At 38.6% G+C, this 19,322-nt stretch overlaps 1 protein-coding gene across 1 annotated transcript in view; it reads right to left on the bottom strand.

Annotated features, from left to right (window-relative positions):
- SPON1 (spondin 1) overlaps positions 1 to 19,322 on the bottom strand; it is a 205,465-nt gene that overhangs the window by 30,231 nt on the left and 155,912 nt on the right. The window contains exon 7 of the mRNA XM_064452786.1: positions 4,994 to 5,058. Coding sequence (XP_064308856.1) covers positions 4,994 to 5,058 — 65 coding nt within the window. The remainder of the gene's footprint in view (positions 1 to 4,993; positions 5,059 to 19,322) is intronic.

Genomic DNA, 19,322 nt, shown 5'->3' on the forward strand with positions numbered 1-19,322 from the left:
TCAGAAAATCAGAGATCCACCTGAAGAATCTGCTTTCTTCTATTCCCCAACCGTCATAACAAACATGCTATTATATAAAAGGAAGATACATGTATGATAATGCCTTTCCCTGATGGTGAGGAATCACAGAGGACATAGTGACCGTGAAAAAACAGGCAGCTGTAAAAACAGCAAGTGTCCTGACAACACTACTTGTGTTTGGATTTCACCGTGTTAAAGACAACCCAGCTCATGCCAAGATGTGTAACTGACAGCTTCTTCCATGCCCGACAACTGACTCTCCCCCACACCTCCCAAAACAGTCCCATTTTTCTTCTTGTAGCTGACTCTGTAACTCACATTATAGAGTGACATTGATTGGATTTGTGTTTATTTTCTTCTGGTGGATTATCCTGAGAAGCTCTTATTTATATAAAAGTGTGTGTTCAATGAAAAAGGGGGATGTCACTGTAGAGATGTCTGGATTTGAGGCATAAGAAATACAGCCAAAAAAAAAAAAAAAGCATCCATTTGGGGGAAGGGATTTCAAGGCAAGATTTTTAAAGGTAGTAGCTCCTGTGGAATTTGATGCATAGTGTCTTTAAAAGTCTTGCCTTCTTTATCCCCAAATTCTTCTGTCATGGCTTGATTATTTTACAGGTGCCAGCTATGCAGATTTGGATACCAGTTGTACTATCTGTATTTGCTCTATTTTATCCGCCATACTGCCAAAGGCCAGTGATTTGCAGCTGGGTATGAAGTAAAATTTGGTTCTGTCTGAAAGAGAGCTGAGAGGAAGGGAACAATGAGCTGTGCTCTTGTCTATTCAAGTAAGATAAGAAAAACTACTTTCTTTTGACGGCATGTGGTATACTGATACCATTACACTCAAGGAAGAATGCATTCTGTGCAAGTACTTCAAAGTGAGAATTTCAGACACTCAACTTGGTAATACAAACATAAGCAACAGCAAAATGTTTTATTACTTGATCTGGCACTCCTTCTTGTGCTACTGATATTGCTCTCTTGGTTGGGCAACCATAAAACTAGTTCACAAGGATCACCCTAATCTGTCTCCTGCATGCAACAACTCAGGAGAGTTTTTTGCATGCTGGTGCCTTGGATAAGAAACTGAATGGAGGATAATGAATGTGAATGATAGGAAGAAAAGGGAAAAGGAAAAATAGTGACAAAAGCCAGGCATATAGAGGAACTAAGGAGAGGAATGATAAAAGACATTAAGTCTATGGCAGGATATAGTTTCCACAGCACATTGTACTGGGAAATGACAATATGTTAAAGTGTATTTGTCTTAATTATAACTAACAGAAGGCATTTAAGAAAATTACTTAGTGTCATTATATCCTTCCCTGCTCAGGGCTGGCAACTTGTCTCAGACCATTCTGTAATTTCTTGTGTCTGAACCCATGTCTGACGCCAAACACCTCACCTTGGGGAGGCATTTTGTGCCCACTGGATCTGCACTGAGAAGTCTCTATTTTCTTCTTCCTAAGCAGAAGAAAAGCTTCCAGTGATATTTCCCTTCTTATCTCTACTGTCATGAACCAGGCTCTTGGCATCACTGTCAGATTTAGAGACAGACTTACACACTTCATGCCCTCAGTCCATACAGAGCTTGAAACATTACTTAGCGAGGTATGACTGGCCTCAGGAGTCACAGCCTCAGTGACCAGCATTGACAGAGTAGAAGAAAAGCCATTTAACTCCATGATGAATCCATGAGAGGTGCCCAGTCAAGACCATCCTCTCAGACGTTATTACAGGTGACCAGAGCTGAAACTCAAGGGCTCACCAACTGCTCAGGATCTGGGCAAGAATTAGCAGCTTGCCTTGCTACAGCCTCTGTAAGGAAAGGAGGAGATGCTGCAGTCTCCCTTGCTGTTTTGGGAAGACGGGAGGGGACTGGCAGCCCCAGGGGCAGGCACAGTGCCTGTCCTGGCTGGCTGGTGGTTACCCTGCATGGGCAGCAGGGCTGGTGCCCAGGGCTGTGCTGGGCCTCGGCGTGTTCTCCCATCTGGTTTCTCTTCTTGTGGGTGTCCCCTGAAAGGGATGGGTCTGACTGAGCTGGTGCCTGCGACGAGAAAATACCGAGCCCATAAGTCTCCCCTCCGTGACAGTGTCTGCCACCACCTACGTGAATATCACCGCACTCCAGCCCCATAAACTGTTACTCTCGGGTAACGTGTTCACCTGGGGTGGCAACCTGGTGTCCGCGGTGCCTCATCCCGGCTTCTCCACAACAGCATGCAAATAGAGTAATACTCTGGCAGCCCTCTCACAAGTTTTGGAGGTAATTGTTCCCCTCCTCTCTCTGATTTTAAGTGTAATCGCTGTAACTAACTTGGTACTGCAACTTGGATAGTGTTAGCAGTAAAAATTACTCTATGGAATGTGGAGATAAACTTTGAAGTGTGAGCAGGCTGAATTTGCCAACTTTTGATGCTTTAGGCCTCCATAAAATTGGCTCATTAGTATTATGTGTATTGTAATTGCTGTAAAACACATTCAGGAAGGTTTTTAGGCTGTGCTTATTGTGACACATTGTAATGCCACCCTGACACCACTATCACACCATATTATATATTAGATATATAACTAATGATTATTCCAAAGAGGGTTATTCATGACTTTTATTCAATTATTGAGTAGTAAGGTGGCTGTGTTATGCATAATAATAGACCAAATATTTATCCTGAGCATTCATTGTCCAACACTTGCACAACCCTAATCTAATTTCTAAGAAGGACCATCCGTAACAGCAAACGGGAAATTAACACCAGAAGTTAATGGCTATTGAAAATTTTGTCTCCTTTTGAAGCTTAGATCATATTTTAAGATGGAATCAAAAAGAAGGATATCATGGCAAAACACAATAAAAAATTCTTTAAAAAGCCAAAAATTGAACACTACATGTAAAGTGAAAGAACATTTGTTAAGGGAACTCTTGCACAGCATTTGAAAGCAAAAATACCAAGATTTATTCCTTTTGATGGTACTGAAAGGTGAGAATTACCATATAGGAAGAGTAAGAATTGACTGGAAGAACATCTGGAGGATGTTGCAGAAGCATTTGCAGGCATCTCTGTGAAAGAATATGCCTAGAAAGTATCTGAAGTCATTCACTCTCAACTTTTTTGCGAAGTTTCTCAGTGCTGTATTAAATTAGCTATTATGACTGGGGGCGACATACCTTAATTAGCTTTGATTTTTGTTATGTCATATATTCAATGTATTTGAAAGATGATAGATTGAGACTCTGGAACAGGAGATCCTCTCTCCATCTTTCTGTGAACAAAGTACAAACCTGATCTCCTGTCAATGCCAAAGCCGTCCAAGCACCCAGAGCAGTCAATTCCTAGTAGTATTGTTCACTTTGATACAGAAACACCATACATAAATGTTGCTTCAGGAAAGTAACGGAAATTGGAAGGAAAAAATAAATGGCTTGTTTGAGTCAGAGACCTCACTGTAGTAGAACAAAGAAGTGGAAAAAAGTTTCCATTTTAAAGTGTTAATTTGGAGTGACTAGAAAGAAGGCAGCAGGGGGAAAAAATGCTATCCACAACCAAATCCAAATACTGAAAATTTCAGGGGAATAAGACCATAAATAAAGAATGCCATTACTGTCACCTTGACTGACCACATGCATAATACCAGCCAAAAAAAGACTAACCCACAATTCCTGTGCAGAGCCTACAACTCTGTCTCAGAGTTAAAATACATAGAAGTGATGGAAAATCCATCTCATGTTCAGGTAAGCTGCACTGAAGGTTAGTAACACTGTTAAAGCCTTTTCCCATACCTTTAGTGAGAATTTCCTTGTCACAAATTTCCTTAGCTTCCATACTATGAGGGATTTCATAGTGTTTTTTTTTCCAGATTAAAGAAGGATCAGCTATCAAAAATCTTTTCACTATTTAAGCTGTGCTCACCTCCGAACCTTTTTTTTTCAGGGTGGAGGGGATAAAGTGAATAGCTTAAGTCCTAAGCTGCTTAAGAGTTTCTAAGCCTCTTACAGTAGGAGATGTTTTCTAAAAACTGAACTCTTTTGCAGCTTTTTCTGAGTAACCTCCAAATTTTCACATACTTTCTGAAATACGGATGACAAAACCAGACAGTGTTCCACTAACTGCTTCCCTTACACTTTTTACAGAGGAAACAGGACTACCTGGTCCTGCAATCTTGCAGTAGACTAACTGCCCTGCTTCCCCAAGGACTTAATTTGACTCTCAGCTAATGGAGTGGCCCCTTATACTGGGTTGTCATCTTTAGTCACTTCTTGTAAGTCTCACCCATTTGGGCTTAAATAATTAGTATGAACTTTGGGCCAAGCACAGATACGTTATGCAGGAAGCACACCACCACCCCCAACACCCCTGCCCCAAAAAACAACCAGTAAATTCAAGAGTATCCTGAAAGGGTTTTGTCCTCTTTTCTGCTGAGTACCAGAGAGCCCAAGGTTAGGATCCTTGGAAGCAAGCAGCTGTCTCACTTGGTAAAACAACCATGGTTATACTACCATCAGGATGATGATGCTATCATAGAGTGTTTCAGATAAGCATTTTAAAGTCCTTTAGTACTTTTTTGTTGGTGGATTGCACATTTGTAGTATCGACACAGTGCTTGTCACAGTGCATGTCACAGGATGCTAAAAACCACTACGTGTAGAATGGTACAATAGATTTTTGAGCAAGCATTTTAAAAACATCATTGTTCAATGACAGCACGTACTCCACAGGATTATCCTTCTCCTGTAACAGTTAGTGAACCAAAGCATGTAAAAAATTAAGAGATGCTAAAGAGGAAAGAACAAGAGAAGCAATTGTTGGCAAAAAAACAAAACCAAAAAAAGAATAAAAACTCATCTATCAAAATATTTTTAGTTTGTTTCTTTACAAGAGCAAATGATTATATGAGACAATGAGTTTAGAGCAGTCCATTGGCCAACACTGAACACAAGGCTACAGAGATGTACTATTCCCTACTTACTTACACATTCAGAGGTTGCCAGGCAGGCCACTGTGCTTTTGCCTTGATGACTGTTAAAACCTCATCACTCTGTGAAGAGACACAAAACAAGAAAGTGATTGGGACAATTTTACATGGAAAGTAATACGATTTACAGCAAGAAGTAAGAGGTACTAGATCAAACAGTGCCTCCAGATTCTGACTATGAGAAATATGGTTTGTCCTTTTTGTTATCCAAGCACCTCATGTCCTCAGCTGCACAGGGTTCATCAAGGAGCCTAGATGAGTGCAGGAGGCAACAGCAGCAAGCAAAGGCAGTCAGACCTTGGGCACAGTGTCTTTCCCTTCTGCAGGAGCTGAAGTGAGCTTAAAACACCAGCAGCAGTTCACAGACCATGTTATTTTTGCATCGTGAGCTGAAGGGAAAGCTTTCAGAGTGGTGCACTGTGGTGAAGACGTAAATAAGGAGAAGACCTTTGCACTGGGGAAATAGCCCAAACCAATCCAACCAGAGTTTGTTCTGGTAACACTATCACAGAAGGATAACTGTGCTGTATCCTGGGCTGTTAGTCCACATGTAGTAGTTTATTAGCAAAAAAATATATCTTGGGCTGTTGATTTTGTGATGCTTTGACAATCCTTGTGGCCAGAGGAACTTAACAGGTTAAAGCAACCAAAGGCAGAAAAATTGCTCTTAATACATTACAGATCCATGGGCCAAGAGGCAGGCAAAGACTAGAGGCTGCTGCTCTAGGCAATCTAACGCACCCTGTAAGCATGTATGATATATTATTTATTATCCCCATATACGTAGGGATGTAAAGAGTCCATGGTGGATGCACTGCAATCTCCTCCAAGTAAAGCCATTGATAACACTTTCTCTTTTCTCTCCATTTACTCACATAAAAATTACAGGGTGAAATATAGCACCCACCTATGGAAGCCCACAGTGTGGCAAAGCATTGTACAAAGATTATTTCCTGAAGTCTGTAGGAATTTCTGCATCAGCAATTTTAAACTTTATATTGGTACAATAAACCCAGAACAAAGGCAGGAGACCGTTAACACGGCTCTGATGCCCAAAAGATATCTATCATGCTATTTTAGAAGCATTTTCACCATCTCCCTTAGGATTTCTCACTAATTCGCCTAGAGGAACACAAAGTTCACAACTCACTCATGTGATTTCTACTGTCTTTTAAAAATATTTCCCAATTAGACTAAGAAACCCACCTCATACATTACCAGTAATTGACACTTCCAACAGAGCTGACCTTTCAGTTTAGTGATAATAGTGCAATTTCCTGCTTGATAGCAATAGTTCTGATACCCCAGACTAGCTCTAGTCCATATATACCCCTGTTTAAGGAAAACAATATTCAATGGTTGTTTCTATTACTCTCAATATTTTCTGACTTCTCCTTTTTAGCAAAGCAAGGTAATTACAGCACTGATGGTCCCTCTCTGTAACACACAAGGTTTTCAGTCTTGGGAACACATATGTGGCATGACCTCTCCCTCAACCTGAGTGTATGGATAAGCCATCTCTTGAAAATCCTTTTTAAAAATACAGATGCCTTGCCAAAGCCTGGACTACATTTAATGTCTTGAGCTAATACAGCTGAAAGCCTGACTCTATAAATGCAAGTAAGTATAAAAAGATTTAATTGAACTCCCATACTACCAATATAGTTTGAATAAAGAGAATTTTAGGATGAAAGGGAACAATCAAAGAGCACGAAGCAGAGCTATGCCAGCAGGCAGATTCACCAGGGCAGGCCCTGGGTGAACAGCAGCAGGCTGAGCTGCCAGCACAACCGTCTCCCAGCCTCCCCACTGGGCTGGGCAGCACCAAGCAGAGACACGCTCCATGCAGGAGAGATGCATCACATCTAGGTTCATCTATGGCAACCTTCTTCTTACCTCCATGCCTTCAAAAGTTGAAAAGCCAGCTTTCCCCTCAAAGTGATTTAAAAGGAAACCGATTAAGTGAATGAAGTGAAAAATCTGAAGTTAAAAGACATTATTTGTCTTTACCTGTCAATGGAATTTGTCTTAATTTTTAATTTCCCTTATTTCAACATCCTAAGACTTTCTAGCCAGCCATATCTTCATTTACTTGTCTTGAGAACACATTTGCTTTCAAAATTCAACTGCGTCGTACATCCTAAAGAAACTGTTATGAGCATAGATGTTGCATTTATTAAAATGATACACAGCTTAGCTAATAGAAGCCAATAATTATGTCAGTAAAATCCAAATCACTCGTGTCTGAAAGCATTTTAACATGTGCTATTCGAATTGAAAATGCATACCAAGAGCGGATGAACCATGATTAATAGTTTAGTAGTAAGTGAAGAGGGAAGGAAACAAGGAACAGAGTATCGTAATTTCAGACAGCCCTGAAATTTTTAAGGGAGGTGAAAATTCAGATGCAAGAGCTCAATTCATGGCCACTTCCTGAACAATAACCAAGATAAAAAGATGCAGAATCCAGAGTTCTGATGGGCCTGGAATGAAAGCAAGCATTTTTGATACCTAGAGCTCCTTGGCAATTACACAGAATTAAGCTGCAACTTGAGTGAAATCATTGTTATTCCAGACTGATATTTTAATTATGCAGTCGTCTCTATCATGCAGATATATAATATACAATAATTTATAATTATAATAGATAACTATTTTATTTATAATTAAAATATAAATTTTTAATTATTAATTATAGAAATAGATTTTAAATAAAAACCATAACACCTACACTGTTTACTTCTACATGCACTAATAGGCAGACAGATACCTGAGTAGCTATTTTGTACAATAAAGAACTCGTGGTGCCACCAGCCTTCACCTCTCCAGGCTCCCGCAGGGAGCAGACTCAGAGAGTTACTCCAGAATAGCAGCCACCTTCCTCTGCCTCCAGCCTCTCCAGGTGATGTCCATGTTTTTAAGGGAATGTGATAACTTAAACAGCCCAGGCAAACAGATGCTATCAACCACACAAGTTCACAGTCTCGTGAACAATCTATAGATAGATAAGACAGCATGGTTGGATTTGCTGGCCAACCTCTTTAGCTATAGTTTATTGGCAGATGGTAGAAACTGAGAGGAAATGAAATGCTGGAAGAGAAACCCACGAATTGATAATATACAAGTAGTTGATACAACCCAACTGCCTTGAATAACCCAATTGCACAAAATTTACAGTAGAGGCATAAAACACCACATGATTTTTATGGATTTTAGTTAACATTTTCTTAAGGCTTGCTATATTACATTTGTACCCATTTTTCTTTCCTCTTCGTATTTCCAAAGTCTTGCTTTGATTTTTGAAGTAAACAAACTCTCAAATTCACGTCAAAATATGGCAAAAAGAACTAGGATGTTTCACTGTTGTATGTTGCAAGTTGTCTTGTCACCGTTTATGTACTTGGCTGGGAAGCAATGATTCCCAAGTAATGAAACTGTTAGATTTTGAAAAAGAAAACTAGCTCATTTGCAAAATGATGGAGTGTCAAAATGTTACAATGTCAGAACTAGCATGCCCAGGTTTCTGAGGATTTCTCTTTTCTATGGAGCATGTCAGAAGCTTCCCATTACTCTCAGCATGGCCATTACAAAATCTTACTTGCAAGGGTACTATCGTGAGCTGGCAATACATCATGCAACACATCTGTTTTCCTGTGGGTGCAGCCAAAGAGGTTGCTGAAGTTGCCCTAGGCCTCAGTGCTGAGATACAGTTCTTTTTAACATGAAGAGACTTTTTGATGAAAGAACGTGCAGAAGCTGCTTATTTCCAGTTCATAGAAAAGAGCATTTTTCAAAAGGTTAAGCTTTTAGTCACAAATTACTTAATTTGGAAGGAAAAAAAAAAAGCCCATAATTAAAGACAAAGACTTATCTCTACCATTTGATGACAACTAAATTCTGTTTAATTCTATGGCTGACTTAGATTCAGGAAGATTATACTTAAAGCCAGTAGCACAGATTTGGAGTTACTTTAAGCAACACCAAGAAAACATTTCCAGCAGTGGAAATATACCAGGATTGTGTTTGCCCATTTTATTTTGACTCCTCTGTGTTTATGATAGCGATTTTGTGGCAGCTGAGAAAACCACACATATTACAAGAAATACGAATATGCCTGAATGGAATTCATTATTTGATCATGGTACATACAAATTCAAATTTTCCCTGCACAAATAGCTGTTTCTTTAATTAAAAAGTCTTATTTCTTTTCTTCAAAAAGTAGGTAATGACATTTAGAGAATATAAAATCTGTGGTTTTCAGTTCCCCAAATATGAAAGTCTTGGGGGAATTTCCAGGCTTTTAATAAAATCCACTCAATTACAAAAGCACAATTTGAGGCCACAGATAGATAAAGAAATACAGTTGGGGTGCAACTGAAGACAAATGGAAGAAAAGATGGGCATTTAAATCCAGTCCTGAATCCAAATCCAAATCCAAATCCAAATCCAATCCAGTTACTCACTGATCAGGTCCCGTTTCAGAAGAGCAAGTAACTGAGTACTTCAGACAGTCCCAGCTTAACCGCTGTGCTATACAGGAAAGCTTTCCTGAACTGGATATCTAGCAATGTGGTGTTCACTTTTACAAAGAAACACCTGTTAGATAATCAGGCTGCAAATTTTCCCAAAAGGTGGATATTGTCCATATTTTCCAGAAAATATGGAAATAAGTGTTAAAGGTACAATTTCAAGATGGTGACTGCACGATGCTAGCTGACAATGCGTGTTTAAAAAAGAAGCTTTTAAAAGGGAATTATAGGAATTATAATTCCTTATTTTCTTAAAAATTAGTAAGGTGGGATGCAAAAAGAAGTATGTTCATTGTTACTCTTAGCATATATCCCAAAAGCACTGATCCGCTTTGCATCAACAACCTTCTGCATTACCTGTCCCATAGGGTTTTCTTTCAATGAAGTGGTTGTTTCAGGAGGGGAATGTAGGCTGAAATTAATAACTGAACTGTTGCTAATGGCAACAGTGGAAATCATATGCTCTATTTTATTTCCATTAAGGTGCAGTTACATAATCTAGGGTGTCCCAATAAAGCAATAATTCATTTCTGCATAGTATAAAGCTAAACAGTGTGTGTTAATGAGCCCTAGGTATGCTCTGAGTATCTGAGCTCTCATTTTCTGTGGCTGAGCAGATTCTGTAGGAAAAGGACCTCTCTTGTGAATCTACTTCTTGAGTGCATGTTGATTTTCTACCGCACATTTTGCTTCTTTCTACGTAGAATGCTTTGCTGTCTTTGGGACTACTGAAATATTTTGGGATCCTAAATTACTTTGTCAAAAACAAGGGAAGATCTTTTTACTACACTTAAGAATGGCTACTTTTTAAACTAGGGGATTAAACTAGATTTTGAAGCTGACCATAACTAGTGTAACTACCACCTTCTGCTTAACAGGTTTATCCAATACATACCCTTTTGTCTTCCTTCTGTCTTAACTTTTCCAAATTCATCAATCTTTTAGACTAAACTAGCCTTTAAACCTGTATCTAAGTGCTATAAAGCTACCGTTATTTTAAACTCATAATTGATCTAGAAAAGGTGAGCACACCAGAAAAGAAATGGGGGGGGGAGGGGAACCCCAAACAATCCAACATACCAAGGCATTCTGTGTATAATAAAGCAGACGTATGCAACTGAATGGCAACCTGCAAGCAGCAAGACAAAACCTGCATTCACTGGAGATGATAAAAGTGTTTTAAAGCAGTAGGTTCACTCGTCAGATTCATATTCGGGTAACTACAGCATTTTTTGCTCAGATTTCAAAACTCTCAGGGATGAAAGCATTGAGAAAGTTCTTTGGGATGCTAAATATAAGTGAGTCTCAGCTGCTTAAATATCAGCAGAAAACCTCAGAGGAAGGCTGGGTCTGCTCTGAGAAACAGCCCAGAGGAGAGGGACAGAGAACAGTTCTGTCTTCCGGTAGATGCTGGCAGTAAGACTCCAAGTATCACGATTATTCATCCAGCTGCTTCTCTCAGACATTAGCCAAATGTAGTAGCTTGAATGTAGGAGAAATACTTATTCAGATAATAGAAGGTGATTTTAAATAAGACCAGCAAATTAGCTCAGGAGGTGAGCTTTCCTGACCCTTGATAGCATTTTGACAAATCAATGTTGGTTTGGGTTTTTTTTTTTTTCACTCAGAATGTACAATATAAATATTCTAAATGTGCTTTAACTGCTCTACAGAGGCAATCACAAAACCTTAACTTCCCTTTAGTAAAGATGTTGTGTCTAAGCCACGCTTTACCATTCCTTCAAAAAACAAAGAAACCAAAACCCAACAAAAAATCATAACAAAACAAAACAAAACAAACAAACACCAACAAAAACCCCAACCAAAAATGTAGCCTTTAAACAAATTAAGGAATTGAGGATACTGTCATGATTTATATTTTCTTTAGTCTGGAAAGGAGCATTCTTTTAGAGAAATCAGTTTCATATTTCTTTGTTCCCCCATGCACTTTCAGCCATTGCCGTGACAAACAGGTTGCTGCCCTTGTGGGCCATTCCTCTGGCACTGTGTAGTCTCATGGTTTATGCTTTGACATTAACCTGTCTCAGAATTTAATGACCAAAACACACTTGTCTCAGACTTTGGATAAAATAATCTCAATCTGTGACAGGACTTACGAGAGCAGGGTTTTAAGAGGCATGTCAGAGATTTCTCCAGGGAATGGAGATGTTGCTGTTTTTCCCATCAGGGTCTGCCTTTACCATCTCCTTTCCTTGCAACTCCCTTCCCTTTGAAAAACAGCTCAGACTACACTGTGTGAAGCAAAGGACTATCTATGTAGCCCTCCACAGATAGCGGCTCCAGTCTGATATCCCTGCTTCTGCTTGTGTATTTTAATTTTTTGCCTCATCTTTGTTTCTGCACTCCTGTAAGTCAGGACAGACAGACAGAGAAGGAAACTGACTTCACTGCCTACCCATCCTGAGAGTAGGATTAGCTTTTAGGGGAGTGGATATCTTTTGTTTTTCTCAGACAAGGAATTCTCTTGTCCTGTTCTCCGTGGTGGATTTGTATGGATTTAGAAAGGTCTTGTTTAGGTAGGTGTTACATGGAGGCAAATCTAGAAACTGAGACTGACCCAGAAAAGTTTCCTTGCTCCTTCTTAGAAATTTTAGGGGCCCAAGCTAAGTAACATTGTCTCCCATCCCTGATGGTTCACTCTGGCTCTCCAGCAGTTAAGCAGCTGGGAAATGCTATTATAATTTTTTTTCTTGTAAGGTATTTAGCACTAACTCCTCCCTTAGAACAGTGTGGGAGGTCAGATGAAGGTTATCTCCCTACCTGGTGCCCACAGTACTTGTTGCTTAAAGAACTGCAGATATCTTCAGGGGAGGTTTAGATTGGATATTAGGAAAAACTTGTTTACTGAAAGAGTGGTCAGGGGTTGGCACAGGCTGCCCAGAGAGGTGGTGGAGTCGCTGTCCCTGGAGGTAGTTAAAAGACATGTAGACGTGGCACTTCAGGGCATGGTTTAGGAGACATGGTGGTGTTGGGTTGACAGTTGGACTTGATGATCCTAGAGGTCTTTTCCAACCTTAATGATTCTATGACCATTATATCAGTTAATATGGCTCTACTTTACATGTGCCATTGAGCAGAAATAATATTAGAAAAAGAATTTTATAAGACTTACAGCTTTGAAAAGAGTAAGAGCTGCTGTTAGAGTGACATGTGCAATTGATGTAATTTACATACCAGAGAAGGGCTCTTAATTCCACTGTAGAAAGTATTGTTTTAGTTTTAATTGCTTACTTAGAACAGCAAAAATAGAACAGAGAAATAAGAATTAAACCCTGTAGCCACAAAGCTACAGGAATCAGAGATAGATGGGTGATGTTGTCTCTGTAATAAGTCTGACATGAAGAAATGTGTTAGTCTTAAGAGCATCTCTAAAGTCCTCTGGCAAGTCCCTAGGACATCAAATTGCTGAGTGTACTGTTCATGTAGTTATTTTATGATCAGAATAGCTCTAAATTAAGGAACATAAATGGAGGCTTGCACTCTAAAATAAGGTATTCACCATACTGCACTGTAGTTGCTTGCCACAATATTAATTCCAAAAATAAGAAAATAATGAGAAACAATCATTGCAGTGAGGTCAGGATTTTCATTTTAGCTGTAAGGTACCACTAACCGGTAAGGACACACTTTAAAGCTGTGTACCTGAGTGTAATGCTAAACATGCTTATTGTGATGTACATCCCGTGCTATTTCCCACGGTTGTTTTGAAATTATATGCACAATGACCTATTTCTGTACTTATCTCTAAAGCTTATGTGCTGAAGTTAGATTTAAATTTTAGAGTTTAGTTGTTAGTCATGTTATCATGAAATGTCACAATGCATTATTATGCCATGAAACAGGCGTTTTGAATATTCCATGACATGTTCAGAGCCAAAAAAAGCATACTTCTCATTCCAGCAGAAAAGCCCATATTTCTGTTGTGATCATATCATTTGTATTCCATTCTTTTCTAGTAACTCTGTACTCAGAATTGTACAGTATTAGAACTGTGCTCAGTTCTTTTAAATCAGGGATACTGTACAGATATTTATTTTCCTTCATCCTTTTTTTCCTCTCCCTTGAGTCTCACCTCGTACCAGACTCCTGCTGGGGGATTTCCAGAAGAACACTGAACACAGACATCATTCCCTACTTTATTTGTACAAACGTAGCAGGCCAGACTGGTCCCCACTGAAGTCTTAATTCCAGGTGTTAAGCCACTTTATTAAAATCATTTACTATCCCTTAAAATAAAATTAGGGTGTTTTCTTTTTACTAATCTCTAAAGAGACTAAAGCTGCTCTGTTATTGCAGAGCAAACTTCCAAAGCGGTTAATAATCAGAGCAGCAAAGCATGGTAAATGCCATGTCTCATCACAAAGCCAGTGCTTGGACTCTATTCACTGGAGTAACTTTAAAGATACATCATCTTTTGGCTAATCAGGATGAATGTTTTTAGCATTCATGTTTCTAATGCAAAATAATGCAAAATTCACAGGGTCATTCCATCTTGCCTTCTCTGGACACTGCAATTTTACACTAAAAGAAACCGATTGAAATGTTCGCTTACAACAGAATTGCTGAGCTGTTGCATCACAGTAACTACTGAAAGACTATTAAATATGCAATTACTGTGGCATTCTCTAAAGTCTGATGAGCCAATTAATAGCACTTTGTATTTTCACGGCACCTTGCCTCAAGGGATTTAAAAATGCTTTTAAACAATAATTACGTTCTAGAGCTCTCCTGTAAATCATTTGCACCATCATAAACACTCAGAAACTATGGCAAAGTTAGCAGACCAAATAAACCGCTTACAGCTCAGAACTTTTTTTCCAAGAGCGTTCACTGACTTCCAGCATTACGATGATACAATGACATGCCTTGCAAGAAGTCAGACTGACAATCATACCACCACTAGTCTTATCTGTAACTCTGAAGAAGTGACACCTGCTAATCCACAGGTAAAGGTGGGGACACCCAGCTGTCTCTACAATACTGAATTGCTTGATGATCTACCTTTGATAATCTAAGTAATTACATACAAACACGGCACCTTCTACAATCTGGACTGTCAATTTGAATTTCTGGTTAAAACAATTAATCCAGCAAGCATGATCAAGCTGTCTGTGAAATACATTAACTACGTGAACTTTGTATTAACTAACAAACAGATAAAGAAAATCTATGGCTCAAACCACATCTTTCACAAAACCAAAACCCATGTAAAGCCAGCCTAAAAGGCATGCTATAAACCAGGCCCTTAGTGGGCACACAGTTGGCTCTGAAGAGCAAATGTGTGTCTTTCCAATATGCACCTGACCTAATAGGCTTATAAATGAGGGCACTTGTGTAAGGAAGAGAGATGACAATTTTGAACAATTCCTTTTCCCAATACCTCTACAAAACTAGAAGCTTGTTATAGCATATCCTTTTCTGGAATTATTACATTAAAATCTATGCTTGGAAAAAAGTATATCACCCATCAAAAAAAATTCTCTGAAACTACTAATTCAGCCTCATCCATCTCTACTCCAGTCAGAGAGCAAATGACCTTTTTCCACTCCATCCAGTCTTGACAATTGTAACGTCAAAACTAAGTTTTCTGTGCACCAACAGACTTTGTACAGTGCTACCTGCTGTACCAAAAACCAAACAGAAGTCATAACATTTCACAGGAAATATGCCAATAAAATAAAAAAGAAAATATATTATGCCCTAGAAAGAAATCACAGAGTCAAGAAAAAGGGAAATCAAATCTCCAGTGAGATATATTCTGATGGTCAGGAAAACCTACAAAATATTTTCAAAGCCTGTGAACTAAGATCCAGTACTCTCTGCTTATGAACAGTTCCTGCTGTCTCACATGGCCTATCTCCTCCCCACCACACAGCTGTATGATTAAACATATTCAGTGTTCAAACTTTAGAATTATCTTGAATTTTAGCATTATCTCTTCCTGGAAACCCCCCTTCTGTCAGACAAACACCTGTGAAAACTTTGGGAACAAAACCCAGTACTACTGAGCCACGGTTTAATGCTCTTTACCACCCAGCTTCAATTTCCTCAAAATGTTCTGCTCGCTTTATAGATGAAAACAAGCCTCTTTTTTACACAAAGATCTGAAAAGGACCCAATTGCTTATAGGCTTACACCTTACCAATTATTAATTTTCTGAGTCAGAGTTGCTCTGTACAACAGGCAAGAACGTTTGCAAGTGCAGATATTATTAATGAATAATGTTAGTTTATTCTGAAATAACTGAATTATATAAAAGTTATGACTGCTTTTGAAGGAAGGTGCTAATTATTATAAGCATGGCTAGGTGACTCTGAATTTAACACTTTATAAGATATGATTAGACTACTGAAGGAATTAAGATTTTTTTTTTTCTTTCCACCTGTTTTACATGTAGTTCGTTGCACCTTACCCAGATACACAGACTTTTAAACCTTTCTGAATACCTTTCGCTTGCTGATCAGAAATACAGTCCTGATTGTACCTGCCTTTCTGAAAGACTGTCCTCTTAAACACTACTTCCTATGGCTCCACAAGAACTTACAAAAAGCCTTAAACATTCATAGTTTCTTTTTTCTGCTTTCAGGTCCACACTTCTGCTGATTTGTTCTGCACGTTTCTTCTACAATAAATCATCCAGCATTATTGGTCCCAGGTGGCTGCATGCCGTTCATTGTTGTGAACTAAAATTCAACCATCTTATTCACTGCAGCTGCTTTTAAATACACTTTGGTGTCAGCAGTGATTTACATTTTAATTATATTATTTTATTTTAGCTGAGTGGTCCTATTGTTTTCTTAACAGCTGCTTTAAAGGCAGTGCTCAAATAAATGAAACCTCAGCATTTGAGCAAGGAAAACAAGTTAATTCACAATTCCTTAACAAAAGAATTTCATACAATAACATTCTTGATGAAAATATCACCACACTTCCCAAATCTTTTACATTTTAGCACGGTGATTAAGGAGGTCATTTACTTGAAGGATGTTCTAGCTGAGCATTCTTGGGAAATTCCTGATAAAAAGACTAGCATGGACAGTACAAAGATTATTTCTGTCTCTCTTCCAAAAGCCTGAGACACTATTTTACTGATTTTCTATTTCAGCTGCAGAGACAAGTTCTGAATCCAATGCTCACCAAAATGAAAGACCAGGGATTTGATCTTAATAGAAGGTCTTTTTTGTTCTCTGATATGTGTATGTAATTTCTGTTGTCTGCAGGAGCACATTTATGCTGTATCTGGGGCAAAACTGAGTGTATAGGTAAGCTGATATTTCTCCAGGGAGAGATTATAATCAGTAAAACCAAACACATCACAATCCATTGCAAAAAATGTACTCTCTGCAATGGAAATGTTAAGCAAGAAAACATTTGTGAATGTGGAAGGTACAATTTTATCCATGTTCTGTTGGGTTGATTTTAACCAATATTTCTTGATAAAACATCCTGGGAATGCAGGATATATATTGTTTCTGTGACACATGCATGAAGCATCAGATATTAAAAATATTTATGTAATCTTATCAAATATCTGATGCACTTTCATTACACTGAAACTTTATGATCACAAATGATAAACATGTCCACTGGTTTCAGATCAGGTAATTGCTCTCAATTTCTGTACTACTGGCCACTATTAATCTGGCTGAATGAAGAACAGGGAATTGTACATTTCTGTAGCAATATTTTTGTATAGGATACGCAGAATTGAAAAGTAGCCAAAGAAATAACAGTGGCCCACAATTCCTTCTGCTTCTATGTATTTGCAAAAAAAAAAAAAAGCCCCAGTGCAATGCAAGGCTAACTTCATAGTGGGGTGTGGGGTTTTTTTCTACTTTTTCTGGTCACCTTTATCCTTTTGAAGGTCTTTTTTTGTTCCTTGCATCAATCATCTTCAAAAGGACAGAGAGGATGGGAGAAAGGGAAGGAGCAGATGTTTTAGGCTAATGAGCACATAACAACAAGGTGGTTACCGCGGGGGTCGTAACATTACTTTGAATCTGGATCTTGTTTATTCTGTACTAGAAACATGTTTGGTTGCTGAAAAATATGTAGCAATTGGTCGAGATCATTTTTCAAGGAGCAATTTGCAACCCTTGTCCTCCTATGCCACTGAACTCTGAAGGAGCAGGTCCAGGAAGAAGCCAATGTGGTAAGCCCTGCGAGACCACCCCAAGAGAATGTTGACAACCAGTGTCTCCATTTATGCATTAACCAGACACAACTCTGTTGAGGCTGGGTTGTGACAGTCATCTCCTTACTCTTCTGGAGATGTTCAAACTGTAGGTGCCTTCCTGCTGTCCTTGTGGCCATGCTCAGAACAGTGGTGATCTGGCTTTTAAATGTTTTCTGACTGCTTTTAAAGAGCTCACAGCTATGGACTGAAAGTAGAAAAAAGCCACAGATAGATGCAAAACATGTAGTTGATTCAATCTTGGGTCTAAACTCTTCCTTTCTGAGATAAATATCTGCTGAAACTGAAAGCTTTACAAGCATTTCTGAGGTTAGAATGTAACTTTTGTTATTAAAAACAAGGGGTTAAGCTTTTGTCCCTACTGCAATCTCTTGCTAGTATTAGGGCAGGGAGCTCTTGCTGCATTCATTAGTTTTACATGTTTTGTATTTTTTATCCCTTTGCCTGCCTAGGTAAAGAAAGGAAGATATATTTAGGAGCTCCATCATTCTGCATCCCACAGAAGGTTTCATGAATTCACAATACTAGCATTTCAGAAACTCTACCCTCTACATACCACCTAATTCCATTATATTTACTATAACATTAGCTCTGATGTGTCACAGAAATCTCTGGGGCCTAGAAATGACTTATGAATTAATTACCTGAAGCATAATCATTAAGAAAATAAATGTAAACAACTTTATTTCATGTTCTATTTCATTAACTGTCTGGAAAAAAGCAAGTTTTCAGCAAGTTTTCATGACCATGTGCAAAAATTTTTATGCCAAAACAACACATTGAAGGTGAAAAAATGGCTTTGTTGGGATTTCAGCAAATACAGAATTTCAGTCACATGGTATTACATTGAGCACCATGATACCTGGTTCTATGAAGTGAGACGAACTCACCAACAAAATGCCACGGATTTTTTGTTAGCCATGATACAAAGTCAAAGACAGGAGCTGTCTCTGTGTTTGGAAAGTACCTGGAGTATTTTGGGCTCTAAGCCTAATAAAATAAAATGGATGTGTTCAGCAACTCAGGGTGTGTTTGCAGCCTTTGGGTCTTTAGGTGGTCAGATGCCACATGATAGTCATTAACATATTTCAAGTGCAAAGAACCACCTGGCTAGATCCATGAAATTTAGTTACATTTGCAATAATCATGGTTAAAAGAACTACGACAGATTCTTCAAGATCGCATCCTCTTCTCCCTTTTATTATGCTACACATCTTTCTGGATGTTCTGAACAGCTTCAAAAACTACTTCACCTTGATTCATTTGGAGAGGAAAAGAAGAAAAAGGAAACAAGATTCAGAGAAGTATTAAGGTTATTGCTGACATCTGTCTCAGAAAATTTTAAAGAGAGGGAAATAGTGGATCCATTTGTCTCAAAGTGAAACCTGTGAAATATATTGCTAAGGGTTTCCATGAGTTAAAAAGGACCAGTCTAGAAAGAGATTGGGAAAAAAGGCATAACGATCTCCAGCCTCACAATTGGAGAGCCAGTTGCAGTGGGACATGCTATCATTTTCTACCAAAGATGGAGAAATCTATCAGTGTAACTTCCAGATATCACAGAAGACAAATTCCCAGAAAAA

This window comes from Phalacrocorax carbo, chromosome 5, assembly GCF_963921805.1.
Source record: "Phalacrocorax carbo chromosome 5, bPhaCar2.1, whole genome shotgun sequence".
Classification (NCBI taxonomy): domain Eukaryota; kingdom Metazoa; phylum Chordata; class Aves; order Suliformes; family Phalacrocoracidae; genus Phalacrocorax; species Phalacrocorax carbo.